The following is a 20,788-nucleotide window of genomic DNA, read 5'->3' on the forward strand; positions in this document are numbered from 1 at the left end:
TCTCATTACATAAAAACGAAACAAAATGGGAAAAAAGTAGTTGAAGTAGTTTCTTCTAGTATCAGGGTTTCTTATGAAGTAAGAAACTCAAACTTCAATCGTAGATAAATCATACTCCCTTAGCTTCACTGCGTCTCTATCAGAATAGTAATACCATACACTAACCAACACAAGAAGACTTCTCATCATGTCTCATCCCATTGTAAATTTTGAAGCTCGCTTTTCGTGTCTGCTAAGTAGTCCATGTCTTGTGAAACTGAACTGATCACTAGTGTCGACAACATTTTGTTTCCGAGCGGCTATATGGTGCTGCAGCAAAAATAAAAGAAGTTGACTTGGATTATCTGAATTACCATACGTTACGCTATGCTTTACACTACTCCGAAACACCACCCCCTGTTTCGAAAACAAGTTTACCCCCTGTTGACGAGGCTGACCGCTGTCTATCATGGCTTACTGTATTTCATTCCCACCTCATGCTCAAGGTTACACGCTGCAAGGTGTGAAGATATTCTTCTCCTCCAAAACAAAAAGCCGGTTCGGATCATTGCATCGATGAGTTACAGTGAATACTGTTGGCCAATGTTCATAAATCTAAAAATTCTTACCATCTTCAACTCAACCAGTATGTACTGTTAAGCCTATTTGTTACTATTTGTTATGTGAGGGATAATCTTCACCAGCTCACAACAAGGGAATTCCGCCAATCCCACAACATTCGTAACAAAGGATAGCTTCACACACCCTACTGGCTCTCCAAAAAAACAAAGCTGTTTCTGGATTAGGGCTCTGAAGATGTACACAGATCTCCCCCAAATATTTAAGACTCTTGTGAACCGCCCGCTTTTCAAAGAACAGTCAAAGCCCCTGGCTAGTCACCGACCACTGTATCCTTAGTTAATGAATATTATTTTTATGTTTTGCACCGAGTATAGGCTCAATAACATCTAGCCTAAAATATTGTAAATAGTGTGTACATAGTTGATAGTATTTTTAGATTTTTTTGTCCTTGACGCAGTCTCTATCAGTCCATCCAGAAATTCTTGGATGGACGACGCCGCTGCAGGTAAGGTATACGTCTAGACTACCCCGAACCGAAATGCAAGTTTAAACTCCACTTAATCCACTCCAGCCCTCACTTGGTGTATTAATATTTCCCAAAAGTTTACAACTGTTTACAAAATGGATACAATGGTTCTAGTTGTTGCACTTCATGATATTCAATGGCTCCTTTCAAAATAGCTTCATCTCTCAATGGAATATTGTTATATTTGTATGCTGTTCTAATATGATGTATACTATCATGAAAAGTCAACGCATTTTGCAAAGCTGTGTTAAAATTGATTTTTCATCACTCCTTAACGAAAGTAACTATTTTCGATAACAGCTGATATCAATGAAAGTAGTCGTTTCCCAAGCTCTAATTTAGGGCGAGGGAAAATCGATCAGCTGATTTTCCCTCGCTCTAAATTTACTTTCCCTCGCTCTCAATTAGTTCTCCATTTATTCACTACGCGTGCCAGTGTTTTGTTACGGTTTAATTTAATGATTTTAATCAGCTGTATGTATTTTTAAAAGTTGTGTTATTCTTTTATTTTGATGTTTAAACAAAATTTATTGAGAAATATACATAGGTTTCTTTTTAGAAGATTTTATTTTATTTTTATGTTCAATCAAATTAATTGAGAAATCAAATTGTTTTAATATACTGAGGTCTGCTATTCTGTGTTTGTGTATTTTTGCGTCGTGATGAAAAGTATCGTTCATAACTCGTACCGAAAGTTATTATCCGGCACTTGCTCCATTATTCCCGTCCTCGGCTTCACCTCGTACGTGAAAATAGCTCTCACATACTCGGCTTCGCCTCGCACGTGAAATTGGAGTTCCCTATGTTCGGCTTCGCCTCACACAAAAACTTGGGCGCGCGACGGAAAATGCCACTTTCGGTCCTAGTAATGAAATATACTATTAATCATATACATAATATGAATAATCTCTACTAGTCTATCTGTATTCTGCAGCTGTTTTTGTCATTGCATTTCCCATAAGCCCCTTGAGTTAGAATGACCAAAAAAGGAGATTTTGTTTGATCCGAGGCCGAGGGGACGACGACGACGGTGTTTCGGTGTTTGTGTTCTGTGTTGTTTTTTGGTGCCCTTCTTGCTGGTGTTGGCTAAAGACTGGAAACTAAGGAATTGTTATGATTTGAGATAATTTTTGTGTTCTGTAGTTGAATTTTATAATTATTTTGGTGAAGCATCACTCGTGTCTTCCACCTAAAGTCTGACATACATTACCAATGCGTACAAATTTGACCATCTTGTTGGAAACGATCTCCCAAAGTTCATAGGGACCAGAAATATAGTAGGCAGTAGGCCTATCATAATAATTTTAAATATATACAATCATCTTTACTAATAATCTTAATATTACATTTTAAGCTTTAAAATGGGTCTAACAGGGTGCTACGGAATACTGAAATACCTTGTGTTTTTCGTGAACCTTGTGTTTTGGGTAAGTTTTCTTACTTTTGCATTTAGCATTAAGCCTAGTGTGTCGTGGGCTGGCCTTTACTCGTTGTTAGTGGAAAATACGGTTTGGATCTAGGTAGATACCGTAACTAATCTTAGGCCCTATAGAGATCTAATATTTCATCCTCTAAGCCCATTTCGTGCAATGTGAGCCTGGTTTTCTGTCTAGGAACTATCCTTAGAGACAAAAACCACACCCTTAGGGGCGGTTCACGAGCTCGGGACTTCATAGTCCGCGACCAGACGTTGGTCCCGGACTATATAAGCGACGACCAAAAAATGGGTTCACGAGTTAGAGCCTAATGATGTGAAAGCCGGGCCCAGTGTAGGTCGAGACCAAATCCATAGCGGAGCCTAATGACAGGGATTCGCAGGGAATTTTTGTTGAGACGTTGGTAAAACAGCCTGGAAACACATGTCAAGCCACTGCTGCTGACATACGCACTTTCATTCAAATTCCGTACAATAACATGATCTTGAAAAAAGACTGAACCGAAACGTCCAAAACTGTTATTTTTCTTGTATTTTATTGTCTCAAAGCTCGCCTATAATAATATAATACTCGTATATCAAAGTTTATTGATTTATAAACACAACAAGCCACATTTGTACGAAATCAGATAATGGAAGTCTTTAGCGAAATATATTTTTCTGTGTACATTATTGTAAATCAATTAAGATGCATGGCATAAAATAACCGGGTATTTATAACCGGATGAATGTCTATTTTGCATAAATGCCCGATCATTTAGGATGGAGATTTTTGGATAGGCTAATTTTAACTAAACTCTTTTAAATTGTACAATTATTGAAACTAAAATGTAGGCTATTTAGAGGTACTGACTATTTAGATATAAAAATCGTATGTGTGTGCTGGTCTTTAATCGTGGTTGTAATCTAAGAATATTCTTTCCGTTATTCTTACACTCTTTAATAAATCTAGCTGTAAAATGTTGAAATAATATTCTGTGGTTCGCTCGTAATATTATTTATGTAAACAGCTATGGTTTTTTATTTACATTTTGTGTTGTTGTGATTTTTATATCAGTTTCATAGGTATTACAATGAGTTAATATTTAAGAAAATATTGTATTTTTTTCTTTCAGCATAGTTTCGAACTGAAAATTTGATTTGATCTGCTTTCATTACCAAACAAATAGGTACCACCCAAGCTTTACTAACATCCAATAAATCACCAGTTTCTCGATGAAAAGTGCCATCAGCCAAAAATATTAGTGCTACTAATTTTTTTTTTTTCAATTTAGAATACTGTAATGGATTTTGCTGTCGGGAAATCCGTGCCTTGGAGTTAACGCCTCAAATGGCTCATTGACGGCATCTTTGGACAATCTAAATCTATCTTTAAATTCATCAAGTCATATAAGGGTTTTAGTCATGATAAGGAGCTGGTCCTATGCGAGGTAGTGGAGTGATGGTACATAATTGTTAACATAATACAGTATAGATATTTCATAGTCATATTCAATACACACGGCGACCAGTGAGTACAACGTTTTCTGTGGTACAACACAAGACGTTAATTTCATCGCGAATCGTACTCAACCACTGACGGTTTGCTTGATGTTTCCCACAGCAAAAAAAAACTATTTCTAATTATGTTAGATAACGGTGGTTTAAATGTGGCTGATTAGTTATATTTATATTCTACGCATAATTGTATCGTTAAAATTGTAATAACATGGGGTTTATCAGTAAAAATATCTTTGTTATGATACTACTTTGTTCCGTGCATAATTTATCTGGCGTTTTAAGTTGTTTGATGATTTTTTTCATGTTTTATGAGCCTTTTTACCATTTTTACATATTTTTTTAATATGGCGTTGTGGGTAATGAAATTGTTCGGAATTTAATGAGGAACCATATTTAAACATTAGTTTTTAAAAATTAATAAAAATAAAGAAGCTAGCCTAATTAGATAAAACCCGCATGATGTCACCTTAAACCTGCCTCCTACCAGGTCTGAGTTAGAGACCAAACACCATTGTTCTTTTGGGCCCGAACTCTCTCATCTGGGCTCGGACTTGACTCGTGAACCACTTGAGTGAACCTGGCAATAACTTGGCAATAAGTAGTGCGCGCGCCACAAAAAATCTATTGATGGCCGTTTTGCGGCAAAATACGTCCACGATGCATATTACCGATTATGCCAACAGATAGAGGACACTTTAACGGACACGACAGTATCAACATTATGTACCTGGGGAGTAGGATAAGGGGGGTAAAATCGGTAAAAAGTAGTGCGCGCGCCACAAAAAATCTATTGCTGGCCGTTTTGCGGCAAAATACGTCCGCGATGCATATTACCGATTATGCCAACAGATAGAGGACACTTTAACGGACACGACAGTATCAACATTATGTACCTGGGGAGTAGGATAAGGGGGGTAAAATCGGTAAAAAGTAGTGTGCGCGCCACAAAAAATCTATTGCTGGCCGTTTTGCGGCAAAATACGTCCGCGATGCATATTACCGATTATGCCAACAGATAGAGGACACTTTAACGGACACGACAGTATCAACATTATGTACCTGGGGAGTAGGATAAGGGGGGTAAAATCGGCAAAATGTAGTGCGCGCGCCACAAAAAATCTATTGCTGGCCGTTTTGCGGCAAAATACGTCCGCGATGCATATTACCGATTATGCCAACAGATAGAGGACACTTTAACGGACACGACAGTATCAACATTATGTACCTGGGGAGTAGGATAAGGAGGGTAAAATCGGCAAAAAGTAGTGCGCGCGCCACATTATGTACCTGGGGAGTAGGATAAGGGGGGTAAAACCGGCAAAAAGTAGTAGATTTTAGCTCGAGCTCATGAACCCGATTTTTCAAGTCGCGGCCCAAATACCGGTTATTTCCGGATTCTGGGCTCGTAATACGATAGTCCCGAGCTCGTGAACCGCCCCCCCTTAGAGTTACTGTAGGCCAAATAAAAAGACATGATATATTCTAGGCAATCTAAGCCCTAGGCCCCTGGCCTATTTATGGTGTTAACACATTGAGTGCGGTGAAAATAAGTGTGCTCCCCCAGGGTCTGAAATTTTTCTTTTCATTAAGTTTAGAATCTTATTTTTTGTTTTCAAAAGTGAGGATCCAGGTAGGAAATTGTGTTTTGAGCCTTTTTTCTAAATACTGTACAAAAATGGTGCCCAAAATCTCCAGTCGGCGGTGACTGGGCCGGCCCGTGCAAGTTAAAATGTAATAAAACACCCTAAAAATGTTAAATTGCACTAGTTAATATTTATTATTTCCAATTATTTACAGTCCCTTCCTCCCTCCCATTCATTGTTTTTTTTTTCACTCAAACTGCGTATTGAACTGTTTGAAAAAATTCCTTATGCATAGCATAACTTAACTTAAGTTAATCCTGGATTGTCTTGTCATAAAAAAGAAACATAGGTAGTCTACTAATAAACAATGAACGATATTTTTATTTACTATAGCCTAAGTTAACAATATAAAAACACAAAAGAAGTACTTCAATAAATGTGCACTTTTTAAATTTGTAAGTAGAAATTTACAGGTCACAGGTGACTGGTGCCGGTCTGCGGGAACGGCGGGCAAAACACATACAATAGAGGTTAAAAGGTTATGCTAGTAACGCACATGCAATAGGCTAACTCCCGTCTACTCCTCAAGACCGCGCCACAATGATTGATTCATTTCTGCGGGACCTGGCCAAGCACCGGTGACCGGGCCGGCCTGGGCACAAGTTTCGTGCCCGCACTCAACGTATTACACAACACAAATAAATTGTAAATATCACTTAAGGTTGATCAAAGTGGAAAATTAAATTCTGGTCCCGATTCAACCAGTGGAATCGTTCTGCCAAATTTGCTCATACTGAACATAAAGGGATGAGTCATGACCTACTTACTTAGATTCCTCAGGAACATAAAAGAATGATTCTTATTCCACTATCCAAATATCCCTGTTCAAAATCATAAATGCCCATTTTATGGCAGCCTCAAGAATCTGTTCAAAAAAGCTATTTAGAAGAGTGACTCTTAAAAAAAATATTTAAAACTGCCGTTGGTTGAAGTAGAAAAAATTGCTTAGATCATTGCCTATTTGTGTACTAGCCTACCTAATTTATTTAATATTTTAGTTCTAAGTAGCCTACTTATGGAATTCCTTATTGTCAAATAGCCTATGCATAAGTTATTACTGTAATTAATTTGAATTGTTTTGCAGATAACTGGTTTGACCATTATTGTTCTATCGGTGTGGATGCTCACTGACCCCACATTCTACATGAGCATGGCTCAAGATGAGTCAAGCTACTACACTGGAATCTACCTCTTCCTGATCGTTGGGACTTTAATGTTCATTGTAGGGTTTCTCGGGTGCTGCGGAGCAATAAAAGAATCTCAGTGTATGCTTGTTTTGGTAAGTAATTGACTAATAATTTATTTATTATTTCTTACCTAGGCCTATATGTTCTTAACATCACAGATTGTTTTCTGTTGACCACATTGTTTATTTTTTCACATTTTGAAGTCACACAAACCTAAATTATTTCCTGATAAAAACAAGAGTAAGGTTTAAAAAAATGAGCCTACATATTGGTCTAAACAAAATTTAACACAATTCGGGAGTTCAAACACTACAACCCAATTAATTAGGCCTACAGCTGGGGCCAGTTTTAAAGAATCAAAAGCTTATCTATATAATTAACTAGCTGTACCCGGGGCTTCTTCATAAGTATTCGCATGGCTCATTCACGTCCTGGTTGAAGTTCGTTCGCTACGCTCACTCACCTTTAGGTTGGAGCTCGTTCGCTGCGCTCACTTGCCTTCAGGTTAGCTCGTTCGCTACGCTAACTCGCCTCCAGGTTGAAGTTCGTTCGCTACGCTCACTCACCTTTTGGTTGGAAATTAGCTGTTGTCATAAATTTAAAAAAAAAATAATAGTGCTGCACCCTGTTGGTAATCCTTGTAACTTTTATGCTATTGAACATCATAGAACAGAACCAACTTGTTTAATTGAAACAGCTGTTAAGATTCATTAATTACTTTTAAATGAAAAATCATAAGATTAACATGGGGAACTACAGAGCCACTGGGGCGGAGCCCGAAAGGGTTTTTGAGATAAGAATATGCTTTAATGTTAATCGGGAATGTGAGCTATCATCATGCCAAATTTCAGCCCAATCCGTCCAGTAGTTTATGCGTGATTGAGCAACACACACACACACAAACATACACACAAACTCACAAACTTTCAGATTTATAATATTAGTAAGATACGCTACATGAAACTTTGTTGGTTGAACTCCTCCGCCATTTCTTAACCGATTTTATACATTGACGTCTCATTGGAAAGGCGTGTCTTGTAGATTTGCAAACTGGCCTTAGATTTATTAAAATGTCCCTTGGGCTCTGCCCCAGTGGCTTTAAAAGTGCCCATGTTATCCTTATGAAGAACATAATTGTTTACATTTTGATCAGCTGTATAATTTAATTGCTGTTATTTATTTTTCAAATCAATGAAACACATTGGGTAGGCTACATTTATTTACTATTTGAGTTTGTGTAAACATAACGCCCAAGACGGATCGTGTTAGTATGGTTGTATCTTAAACTTGTGTATTTATTGTTGTTTTGTGTCGCTATGACGGATCGTGTTAGCATGATTGTAACTTAAATGTGTGCATTTATCGTTGTTTTGTGTAGCTATAATTTGTTTATTTGTTGTTTTTTTCTTTTAAATGCCTCCGACATGACAACAAAACATAGACAGGAGGCGTAATTGTGATAACAACCGCAGCTACAGAACAGTGGCGCGTAGTAGGCTTAACTCATTAAAATCATCACCTGACCCTGGACAATCTTAACTATTAGGTTACGAATGCGCCCTAACACTACCTCAAAACAACTTTTCGTTCTCAATTGGTCCTCTATCAATGACCTGTGTTGCCTGTAGCGAGGCATTTTGAGAAGGAGAAAACCGGCCGGAATGCTTTAGGATTATCAATAACGAAGATAAACATGGTCTGGGTTACACACCGGTAATCTTTGAGTTGACTCTTTTAAACTCATTGAAATAACTCCTGTAATACTTTGCAATTGCTCGAATTCGAGCAACATGTACACTAGTTGTTATTCAGGCTCGAACTGTCGACCCAGTGATGATATATATTTGTCTGGAATTACAGTTTTTCTGCCTTCTCCTGATCATCTTGGTGGCTGAGATATCGGCAGGCGCCTGGGCCTACAGCAACAGTCATCAGTTGGAAGAGTTGGTCAGGGACAGTGTGGAGACAACAGTGCAAGAGGAGTATAGCGTAGTGGACAGTCGTACACAGACTTTCGACGCCATACAGCAAGGCGTAAGTTTTGTTGTGGTTTTTTTTTTCTACAAATAAATCTTTATTTAATTAAGAGACTATCTTTTGTGATAGCCTAGTACTAGGTTTCTTGAATAAGCCTGCTTATGGTTTAATGCAATTTGAATTTTTTTTTTTGCCAAAATAAATTTGGTTTTGGAATGTCAAGCCAGGCGGATCGGATTATCCTACCCAGGGTTATCCCAGTGATTAACCATACTGATAAAAACCTAAATCATACATTTTGTAAAATAAAATTCCGAGTCTTGATTCCTCAAAATGTATGCCTACCATCAATTTTCAAAACTTTGTGATTTAATGTAAATTCCAGAATCTTCTGCAATCACAGCTTAATTGTGATCATGTTATGGGACCTCGGCAACGTTGTGGATTTTTTATTAATCAGACTTTACAGATAACTTCCGCAATTGCTTTAATATTCTGAAATTTTGTTGTAAAAAGTCTACATTTATTCTAAAAACAAAACAAAATTTTTAACCTGAAAAACATGGTTAGTTCATTGTCCTTTTTATGGAATGCCAGACACCCTGGGATAATTGTGGCTACTTTGTTGATCTATTCGATTATGGGTTTTTAATGAATAATTTTCCTTGTGTTCCAGTTGGGATGCTGTGGAGCTAACAGCCCTAGTGACTGGGTGAGCAGCAGGTTCAACAACGGAGGCAAACAAGGCATCAACCTGTCCATCTTATCTCCCATGAAGTTGTACAAATTGCCGGCCAGTTGCTGCGCGTTGCCGGAAGGCAGTGAGCAGTGTAAGGATCTCAAGACCCCTATCGTCCCAAACAACGAGCACGTCTATCAGGAAGTGAGTGTATTCTTTGCTGTAACTGTACAATTTCAGATAAATCTATGCTTGTACTTTCGGCCGTTGGAACCGTTTTTTCCGTTCACTCTGTAACTACGAGGTGAGAGGTTGCAGAGAGATGTCAACAACAAATAAATTTCTCAAAGTAATGTAGCCTACTGTATTTGTAATAGTTGTGTGTCTAGTTGACAAACTGTTTGAAACTCAGCTCGCTAAAACAATCAGATAATATAGTCAAATATAGATACCAAATGCCTGACATTTATTTTCTGGGTGCTGACAGGGGTGAACACAGAAATTATCAAGACTCATTTTATCAAGAAACTTCTTGCCCTCCCACTGCATGCGATCGTTTGCTGGGAGTGCTGGATGGAGTGGATAACACGAGAAATCAGAAATCCAATAAATCTGAAAATAAAGATTCTATTAGTACAAAGCTGTTTTTGGAGCAGGAATGCTTTGAAATAAGGTCATAGTTGCTGAGTAGATTGATTATTAATTGTTCATATACCGTAGGCCTAGTTTTAATCCAATGATTGGCTGTTGTAAATTATGAAACACAACAAATTTTAATCTTTTAAAACTTTTATGGAAGCTTATTTGACTAAAACAGCTAAAAACCGCTTCTAAATATCTTTGTAGCCTAAAATGAAAGTAAATAAAGAATAGACAACAATTTTTGAAAGTACCTACAAAACGGGTGTATCAGGGAGATGGCCTGCATCTCCTCTTTAACTTGGTGAGAAAAGATCTTAAAAACAAATCAACTTACTTTTGAAATTAGTATTGCCCAGACTACAGAAATAAATGTGCTATCCTTTGGGCTTGTGATGTAGCAATGGTTCTATTAATATCATTGAGCTTGTTGCAACAAGACAATCTGATATTGGTCGTTGTGAGTCAACGCTGTAATTTTCCCTGTTGTTAAATCACTAATACCTACACAGGTGAACTTTAGTAACTTAAATTATATTCTTTCAATTCAATTAAGGATGTGAATCACCAATTGTTTATTTCCAGGGATGCACAAAGAAGCTGCAAGATAAGCTGAGGGAATACATGAGCACTGTTGTTGGTATCGGAGTCGCAGTTGCGATCGCACAATGTCTCGGACTGTCTTTCGCTCTCGTGCTGTGCTGCGCGATCCAACAACGCGACCGCTACAAAGCATAGGACACACCGCATTGTAGTGTCAGCCACCTCACCTCCACCGACTCCGCCAACCAGCTGCGACGTGAGTTCATCTATTAACTTACGATTAATTACTTAACCTCTACTAATAAAGTAGTAAGCATTTAGTGTAACTGCCGATGCTGTTGAAGTTTGTAAAAAAGTCAGGCAGTTAGTAACGAGTTTTGTTATAGCTAGGGGTGTGCGAGTATTCGAACATCGAGCTTTTTCGAGCCGAATAGCGTCCTATTCGGCTCGGCTCGTGATTTTCAAAAAGTTCAAAATGTTCGAGCCGAATACTTATTGAACTAGCAAATAAAAATTAAATTAATAAATAAGGAACTAACTTTCATTTAAATTTACTCTCCGTTTCATAATTCTGTCTTGATAAGCAAGAACCTCAGCTCAGTCAAGATGCAATGATTATCGATCGTAATTTTGAGGAAACTACCACCTATCGCGTTGTCTTTCCAACACAACTATTCGTATCGTAATATACAACGCAGTGCGAGTGCGTGATTGGCTAAGTCGCTATGACGACACACGGTTGCCACGGCAACCTACATTGCGCACTGAGCACTGCGCCTTGTGTGGGAGGGGAGATTATACCAACAAACTATTTCAGGAATTCTATTTTGGGACGGATGAAAGATAAGGAAGAAACAAAGGTGGTCACGTGTGCAAATGTAGTGGGCGACACAATAAGGCTGTAAACGAGTATCGTCGTGTCGTTGTTCCTTGTTTGTTTATTTTTTAAGATTCCTTATCAAACGCCCCTATCTGTTATCTCTCTTTCTCTCTCTCTCTCTAACAATGTACTGATTAAACAAGATTGTGGTTGACGACTTTTCTACTTATAAGTTTCCCTGCGGTTATTTTAGTTCAATCAATCCCATAACCTTTCTAATGTTTATCAAAATAATTAATTAATATGTTTTGTATTTTATTTCCTTTAAACCAACCCCTATTTACCATCTGTATTTTATAGAATAAAATGTTTGTTTATAAAGTTTGACTGGCCACACAATTTTGTACCTATTTTATTTTGTATAAAAGTAACAGTTACTTTGAGGATTATATATATATCAATAAGTGGCGCGTGCTGTAATGAGTGCTTTTTATTTTCAAAATAAGTAATGAGTTATTAATTTTTGATAGTACGGGTCATTAAATACCATAATGTGATGTAGTTTCCTATTTGTATCTTGCAAATAATAATAATTGATAGTTAATTCTGAAAATGAAAAATAGTGATCGCATTCATAAACCTGTTGTCAAAACAGCAACGAGGGTTTTAGGGTTTTATTGTTTCAGACGCAAGGGTGTTTCAAGGACAAAGTGTTGGGCCACCCGGATGGGGGGGGAGGGGGCGTTGAGACTGTGTGAAGGGGAGGAAACTGGTTTTGGCTACTTATTGATTAGTTCGCCGACCCTTCTAGATGACAAAATTGAGTGACAGTGTTAAATCATCGTGTTCTGCATTTCATTTCTTGTTTACTTTGTGTGTTATTCTATTAATTCTAGTGCTTTGGTCTATTTCCTCTATATGTCAATTATATATTTTTTAATATATAAGTAAAACTTGTCTCTCCACCTTTTTGGATCCAAACCAACCATGTTCTTTTTTGATTAATAGGATTCATTTAGAGGTGTGCGGATATCCGAAAAATCGGGTCGGATTCGGTTCGGATATCCGTATCCAAACCGGGCCCAAATTCGATATCCGACACTATCCGTTATTTATCCGACTTTTTCGGATATACAATATATTTTGACGTTTTGGACAGAAAACTAAATCTCCATAGCTACCATTAGTTTCCCAGGACAAAATTACAGCAATACGTTTCCAACGACCTAACAGCAAACGGCAAAGAAGCCGTATGATGCAATACTGATAACTAGTTTAGTCGTTATCGGCTGTTTTGCTTTACGATTAGATTCGTCTGGAATGAACAGGCATAAAGCAAAAAAGAACTACCATGGTCAAATGAAAGTCAACTCGTGCTTGTCTCGCTCCTGATACTAGGGGCGCTGTAATAGTTTATTTACAGTACTGTTACAGTACTGTAAAGATAACAACGTCATTCTTTCTCTTTGTTCTTCTATTTCTTGGGTTTCCCTTCATCACGCATTCAACATGTTGTCATGGTTACTAATCACCCATGTCGTTATCAGCTTTTGTGACATAGCGCACAGCATGGGGTAAAACTTGAAGAAAATCGGTTAATTTTTACCTACCAATTAAGTACTACTTTATTGGTATTTGGTACTGTATTAATAATCGGTCAAAATGGCCGATTTTTGTCAAATTTTACACCAAATTTATTGAAATTTCAAGGTGAATATTAATAAAACAATTATTACCAAATATTTGTATTCATTTAAAAGATTGATTTGTTGTATTGGGTTCCCCACTGAGTGCAGCCGAGCGGCACTAATGAGGGTCGGACCTTCCTGCGGGTGAACAATAGACGGCTTATCAGACCCACCCCTCCCCCGTGGTCTGGAGAAAGCTTGTAAACAAACTATTGCACAAGCCATTGGGCTGCTTCAACTATAATTTTGTCAAATGAACTGTGATGTTTTAAAATCAAAAACAATAATTTGGGACCATACTGCTTAACAATAATGGACTGCAATTATTGTTAAACATACAATCCATTTTTACATTAAACAAAAATATTTTGTGCATGGAAAACAACAAGAATAATCACGTGTTTTTAAATTTATTTTGTATTTATTTATACAAAATAGAATTAAATATTCATAGTAGTTACAATATACATATGTAATCGACTTGCTAGTTGTTTTGTCGTCATTCAAGGTCGCGTTACTGTTCTGTCATGAAATACAATCTGATTGTCTCAGTCTGCACTGCATATCTCTTCAGGCCTTCAATCGATATCATTTTATTTCTTGCATCTTCATTTAGTTCAGTTCAGTTCTTATCGTGATTATCTACTATTTGATGTCTTGACAATTCTCAATGTTTTTAAACATATTAAAATAACATTGTGTTTATTTAAAAATTGACTGAACATTATTATTATTATGCACTTTTTTAAGAAAAAAAAGTTTAATAATTAAGATAAGGTTAGGCCTACGCTAGGAAAAGCTCGGCTCGAAAAAGCTCGAGCTCGAAAATTTTTTAAAAAGCTCGGCTCGGCTCGGCTCGAGGTTGAAAATCACTATTCGCACACCCCTAGTTATAGCTGATAATGTCTGTTGTATAGGACAGGAACGAAATTCCTATCAGTTTCATCCAAAGCTTATTATTATTTTTGAAAGTTTTATATTTTATTTTCGTCTTGTTCCTACTATTATTGTATAGCCTGGAGTTTAAAAGTTGGACTAGTCATGAGCTGAACGGTTTTTATTCTCACATATGTAGTTTTAAAATAAATATAATCTCTTTTTTTATTAAATTTGAATCAGTATTTTGCATTGGATCCAAAATATTTATGTTATCAAGTATTTGTATGTTTTTCATTGTAAGATTTAGTGTGTGTTTGGTAGTAAACTAAAAGATTAATTAAAACTGTTGTTGTAGTCAGTATACTTTGTGGTATATCTTTGGCAACTAATTGTTATATACTTTTATAAATATGAAGCTTTTATACAAATTAATTGATGGTTAATTTGATAATATTAAACAGTAGACATGATCTGATCCAATTTCCCATCATGCAATTTCATTTATTCAACACTGTTAATATTTGCCTTGAAATCCAAACCCTTGTCAGCGTCATAAAGACCTCATCTACAGTAGAACCCCTCATATCCAACCATGGGGCACGGTCGGAACGGCCTTAAGGTCGGATATCGGGAGGAGCATAACCTGCAGTCTCCGCGACATCGGTAATCATCTCCCGCGGCAACATCCGTGAGCGTAACTTGGAGTCTCCGCAACTTCGATAATCGTCTCTCGCCACTGCAGCAACACCCGTTATTGACGACAGTTGTGATTGTCTGCTGCGATTACGGCAACATCAACGATCAGCCTTTCGGTTTACCTACGTTTACATACGTTATCGCCCCAGATAGGAAAAATGTAGTTCAAATCAAAGTCAGACACTAGGTCGGATATCCCGAGGAGTAGGTTATTCCAAGGTCGAATATGAGGGGTGCTACTGTAGGCTATAAGCCATTGCTGTGTATTAATAGTTGAGTTGACATCCTATCAAAATCTCTCATTTCTCGAGGAATCAAAAATATCTGCAACCTTTATTAGGATGTAATGGCAGTTTATTATACAAAAACATTGTTAGTTGAATGGTATACCTTAGGCAATTTTGTACTTCGATTCAAAACCGCTCTTTCCAGCTCTCTATTGATTTCAATGTTTTTTTATGTGTGATTGAAAAATTACTCTAGACTTATAGATGTTTTAATCAAAAGAATACTCTACCTTTGAATGTGTTCAAATAGAAATGACAATTTTGTAATCAAAACTTTTATCTAGTATTGTAGTTTTTGAGATTTAATCAAATTGCACAAATCAAAGACTCGTGAAAACATAAAGGTTAGTTATTGTATTAAAAGCCATAACAGTGTCTTATATGGTTACCAACTATTAATAGCTGTCAAACCATCACAAAACAAAAACAACAAACAAAATAAATAAAAACCAACTGCTTTTTTCTTGAATCTATACAATTACCAACTATCCAATAAAACTGACTTTTGTAGTTTTCTATAATAACTAACCTAACTCATGTTTGTTAAGTAGGCTATACCAATTATTAATATGGTCAATTTAATGCTATACTGTATATTTTTATTATCTTATTTATATATTTGTATATACTTCGCCCGTGCCACAATACTTTAAACTTCTTTTATTATAACATTTACAAAGAGTTTTATCAAAATGAGTTTGAACATTGTGCCTTACATTTGTACGCACAATGGAATCAAAAACTTTCTCATTCATGTCATGTTTCGGTACCAATTTTGACTGTATGAAATCAAACTGCAGATCGCTACAAATGTATTTTTTACTTGAATTAATGAAGATTTTATTTGAAACACTTGTGCAAGATCTTCATTAAATTGCAAAAATGTATTACCTTTTCTGTACTGTAGGCCAAATTTTATTTACTTTTATATAAGCCTAATGTTATTTATTTTGAAGTTTAAATCTGTGAAATTCAAATATTGTGGAAGATTATTTGAATGTTCATAACCTTTCTCACTAAAAAATCTATCTACCAATTTATTTTTTTTTATCAACAGTTTTTGTTAAAACAGTAGTTCCACTAAAATTGTATCAAATAAATAAAAAAGAAAAAAAGTTCTTGACGACTTAAATTACATACAGTATTAGGCTCAAATCTCAAATCAAACTCAGTGAAGTGCCATGGTTTAATTAAACGTTGGGAAATAATTCTTTGACTGTCAAAAACTTGATAAGGATAGTTGTTGTATGTTGACTACAACTGATTGAAAAATAATAATATAAAAGATTTCAATAATTCAATGTAATAAATAAGTTTTTATTGAATGAAATGTTTAATCGGTGATAAGAATTTGGAACCAAAGATTAGTAAATGAAAACTTTGTGCATTAATTAAATTACTATTATAGTTCTATACTTGTATTTAAATTTGAAGTGTTTCTGATTCATAAATTCAGTTTAATCTTGCAACGGATCATTCAATACAGTCATTTTTCAGTTAGTTTTTTTGTAACAAATATAGCAAGACTTTAGATTGTATCTACTGTATAGTATACTTATCAATACATACAATCTTTATTCTTACTTTATCAACAAAAACTAGCATGTGAAAAATCCTGTAGAATGGATTTAGATAACTAGGTAATATTTGGATCTTATTTGTGTGGGTTTCCAAAAAATCTTTAAGTTTCACTTGGGACTTTGTAATCCCAATATTTATTTCATTAATGTAAGACTTTTTTTCTCATAAACCTAATTATTTATTTTTGTCTTATAATATTTAGCCTGTACTAAGAATATATTTTTTACTTATGCGTAATGACATGTATTTAATCTTAGGCCTATTTTCTTTTTTTATGTTTCTAACAATCTTTTTGTATATATTTAGATGTTTAAATATATATGTTGTGTGTGTTAATTGGTTTTTTACTCTTCCCATGCTGAGCATGAGACTTAAGTATGTTATAACTCAGTTAAATAACAAGTCTCACTCTCAGCTTCTTCCCAACCAGAATTACTTCCTACTTGGTTTTGGGATGTACTGTAAGTTGCAAATATAATTAATGTAGACAGTTATGGCAAGCCAAGGGTTGGGTCCATGTCCGCCATATATTGTTCACTGGTGCGGCGGCCAGTCCTTTATGACTGGCTGGGTAGCCGAATGATTATAATGCTCGCCTAGAAATCAAAAGGTCACCATTTCGATCTTGAGAAAATTGGTAGCTTTTTGATGGTTCGAAACTGGGCCCAGCCATTTATTATCATGGCTAAAAGATCCTGGCTAATGAAACGGCTGATTTTTGTTCCAAGTAGAATCCCCAAAAAGAACACACTGATCAATTAGAAAAGTCACACCATTTTACAACACTCATCCTGCACTCATATTTGGGTTAAAATACGCGCACCTAGGTGACGTTCACATCTCATATCTCAATGATGGATAATTATTGATATTTTGTCGTTAAAATATGTATACATAGACCGATTTCCTTGTAATATAATATCAAATTAACAGAAATTTTTGGATAAATTGCAATATTGCTTTGTTTGATTCATAATTATATTACAGAAAATTAATTGTCATTGGGCTCCCTAGTCCCCTTTAGTGTGGACCTAGATGTATTTAGTGTAAAAAATCCACTGAATGAATAAAATGTTATGCAAAAGGTAAGAAGAAATACAACAATTGACTCACAGCCTTTTATTAATCTCTCATTTTCAAGAGCTTCCACCAGGCATATCTTAATGGCTCAAGACTACACTAATATTGTCTGGTCTGGGCATTGAGCAAATACAAAAATATAATGTGCTAACACTACCCTAGGTTCTCTCATAACATAGCACTATTGGATGAATCAATACATTACCTAAATGACTTTGAGGCAGGAAAATAGATTATTGGTTAAATGTGTAGGATTTATTATTTTTATTAATGTACAAAATGTTTGTAAATTATGGGAATACTTTAATTTTGTGTTCTATCATCCACTTGAGATACTCTTTTAACACTAATACCGAAACCCTACTCCGGCTGACGTTAACCGAAACCCCCGGTCTGTGAGACCCCATTTGAAAAATAATGGACCCCGCTTAGAAACACACAAACCGAATCCCTCGGCCTGTGAGACCCCGCTTTAAAATACACTAACGCAGGGCTTCTGGGACATTTTGTGAACAGACAACCTGTCAAGGTCATGGCACCCATGCAAAATGAACAAACAATATACTGGGTGGCGCATAAAGAACGCATGGATTTGAGTTGAGTGGTGAGAGCGATAGGAGCGTAGTGGAGGGACTGGGCCTGGTTGTTTTGTAGGTTAGGGTGTCCAGTTTTAGTAGCAATGGTGCAGTGGTCCGTGGTACATCACATTTTTGCGGTAGAACATTTATTCAAAAGTAATTAAATCTGTTAAAACTGTTCAACGGCTTTTCTGCACAAAGTTCAATGTTCCGCGAGTCCTGAAAAAAGTACGGTAAGGCCCAAAAATAACAAAAGTTACACCAAAAGTTAAGTTTCAAATCGTGCAGTGGTTTTTGATGCAATTCTTTTGGGTCTTCTGCTGCCAAATAGTGCCAGTTTTGCTTATTGACATAACTATCCAAATGAAACTGCGCTCCATCACTAACATCATACACAAAACACCATCAATGGCAAAAACATCAACCATTCTCTCAAAACAGTTTCCATTTTCGTAATCACGTTCATAAATCTTCTGTACGATCATAATTTTGTAAGGATGAAATTTTAACTCATCTTTCAGGTTGCCCTGCAACGAGCGTCAAGACAAGCACACAGTTGGAGCGCATCGCCTAGTGTAACAGACGCCCTTACTCTGTCGACATTTTGTGGAGTTCGCGCCGTGCAAGGACAACCAAACCACTCCTGCTTCATAACTGATTCAGTTGTGCGAAAAGAGTCTACCCAACAAAGTATTGTGTTGCGATCGGGTTTTGTTTTGAACCATTGAACTGTGCACGGAGAAGCCATTGAACAGTTATATCAGATTCATTATTTTTAATAAATGTTCTACAGCAAAAACGCGATGCGCCAGGTCGATTGCACCATTGCTACTAAAACTGGACGCCCTAACCTACAAAACAACCAGGCCCTGTCCCTCCACGGACGATTTTATTGCTCTCACCACTCAACTCAAATCCATGCGTTCTTTATGCGCCACCCAGTATCAATAGGTAGGGAGGAAAAGGGGGGAATGGAATCTCCCAAGTAAACAGTGTTGCCAACATGCGTTTTTGAAAATTCCCGTGGGCCTGTCAGACCGGGGTTTCGGTATCAGTGTTAAGTTCAATCTATTTTGGTCATGCAGGATATTTTACAAATATGGAATTAAGTAAAACTTTCACTCTATTATTGTAAAGAATCATGCTGCATTAAGGCTCAGGTACAAATTACACGTTGCCTTTGTTGGTGCTTTTTGTCCTACCTTGACATTATAGGACACTAGTTCTACCATGGAACCTTTTAACATGTCACTTCAGGCTAGTCATAGAGGGTTGCAGCATTATCATTTAAGATAATATTAGTAATTGGTGGAATATAAACTCGGGCTCTGAAACCCCAAGCTCTACTACTAGACCAGTTCGCTTCCAACTTGTTAGTGGTAGAGCCACAGCTGATTTCATGAGCATTAGACTTAGGTGTTTAAGGCGGTTCAAATACCAGGACTAGCCTGAAGTAATGCGTAAAACAATTCTGGGCTAGAACCTAGCGTCCTAGAATGTGAGATTGGGACAAAATTAAACATTTAAAAAAACTAAATGTTCTATTTAATTTTAAAAACTGGCAACTACTTTCACATGGGGATTGAATGTCTAGTGCCATCTGTCTAAGAAATAAAAAAAATCAGGGCCAAAAAATGTATTAGTTACCGAGAAAACTTGATAATATATAGAACAAATAAATGTTATTGTAATTAACTAATTTAGTAAGAAATTAGGAGATTTCCTGAAAAACTTTGAAAATCATTGCTATATAAAAGGGCTTGTAAAATAAAAACCAATAAAGTTTGTTGAGTAGAGCCCATTTTCCATATTAGGTATAAATCAAATAATTTCCTGCCTCATCCTACCACAAACACAAACCAATTTCATTTTATAATTAGAATAATTTCACCTATACCTAAGCAAGAGGCTGGAGTACATATAAAGATAAACATTGTTGTGATCATAACAATACTACAAAACAAATATTCAATAACACATAGCAGTGAACATTATATACAGTCAACAACATAACAGAATATACAAGTTTACAAAATGTACATACAAACAAACTGAGATTTGTCATCTTTGCTCCGTTATTTACAGTCGTGTGCAAAATGCCAACATTCATAAAGCACTTTTATAAACATAACTCAAGAGTATAATAAAATCACTTAAAATAAATTATAATTATAAATGAATAACAATACTACAACAGATACTAACCATTTACAGCAAGAAATAGTACTGTACATTGTGATTAAAAGAAACACCACTTTAGATAGGTACTAACTTCTTGTCCCATGGTAAAATTTAAAGCTAGGTTTAGTGGGTTTCACGTTGGGTAATGCCTGAGTGTGAAGTGTATTGATGAGTAAATGTGCCGCTTTTATATGACGATAAGTTTAATAAGGTGCATTTGGTCTGTGGTATCAGAGAACAAGCAGTTATTAATAAATATATCGTTCATAATGGTAAGTAATTTTAAAAGTATTAAAATAACCTATAAC

The 20,788-nt window shown here is 36.1% G+C and overlaps 1 protein-coding gene across 1 annotated transcript; it reads left to right on the plus strand.

Moving 5' to 3' along the window:
* Nucleotides 1-2,145: 2,145 nt before the first annotated feature.
* Nucleotides 2,146-11,096, plus strand: LOC128992356 (CD9 antigen-like). Its single transcript, XM_054415898.1, has 5 exons — nucleotides 2,146-2,514; nucleotides 6,750-6,944; nucleotides 8,713-8,886; nucleotides 9,506-9,712; nucleotides 10,733-11,096. Exons 1-5 carry the CDS (start codon nucleotides 2,449-2,451, stop codon nucleotides 10,883-10,885), a joined length of 795 nt encoding a protein of 264 aa, XP_054271873.1. The 5' UTR covers nucleotides 2,146-2,448; the 3' UTR covers nucleotides 10,886-11,096.
* The last annotated feature ends 9,692 nt before the right edge of the window (nucleotides 11,097-20,788 follow it).

Source organism: Macrosteles quadrilineatus, unplaced genomic scaffold, assembly GCF_028750875.1.
Source record: "Macrosteles quadrilineatus isolate MER2022 unplaced genomic scaffold, UCM_ALF_1.0 Scaffold_4__1_contigs__length_99947679, whole genome shotgun sequence".
NCBI classification, from domain to species: domain Eukaryota; kingdom Metazoa; phylum Arthropoda; class Insecta; order Hemiptera; family Cicadellidae; genus Macrosteles; species Macrosteles quadrilineatus.

Bases quoted from the DNA above. Each gene is read 5' to 3' on its own strand.
- LOC128992356 (XM_054415898.1), top strand. From the start codon at position 2,449: ATGGGTCTAACAGGGTGCTACGGAATACTGAAATACCTTGTGTTTTTC. The intron at 2,515-6,749 runs GTAAGTTTTCTT...ATTGTTTTGCAG, and splicing joins TCGTGAACCTTGTGTTTTGG to ATAACTGGTTTGACCATTAT. The intron at 8,887-9,505 runs GTAAGTTTTGTT...CTTGTGTTCCAG, and splicing joins TCGACGCCATACAGCAAGGC to TTGGGATGCTGTGGAGCTAA.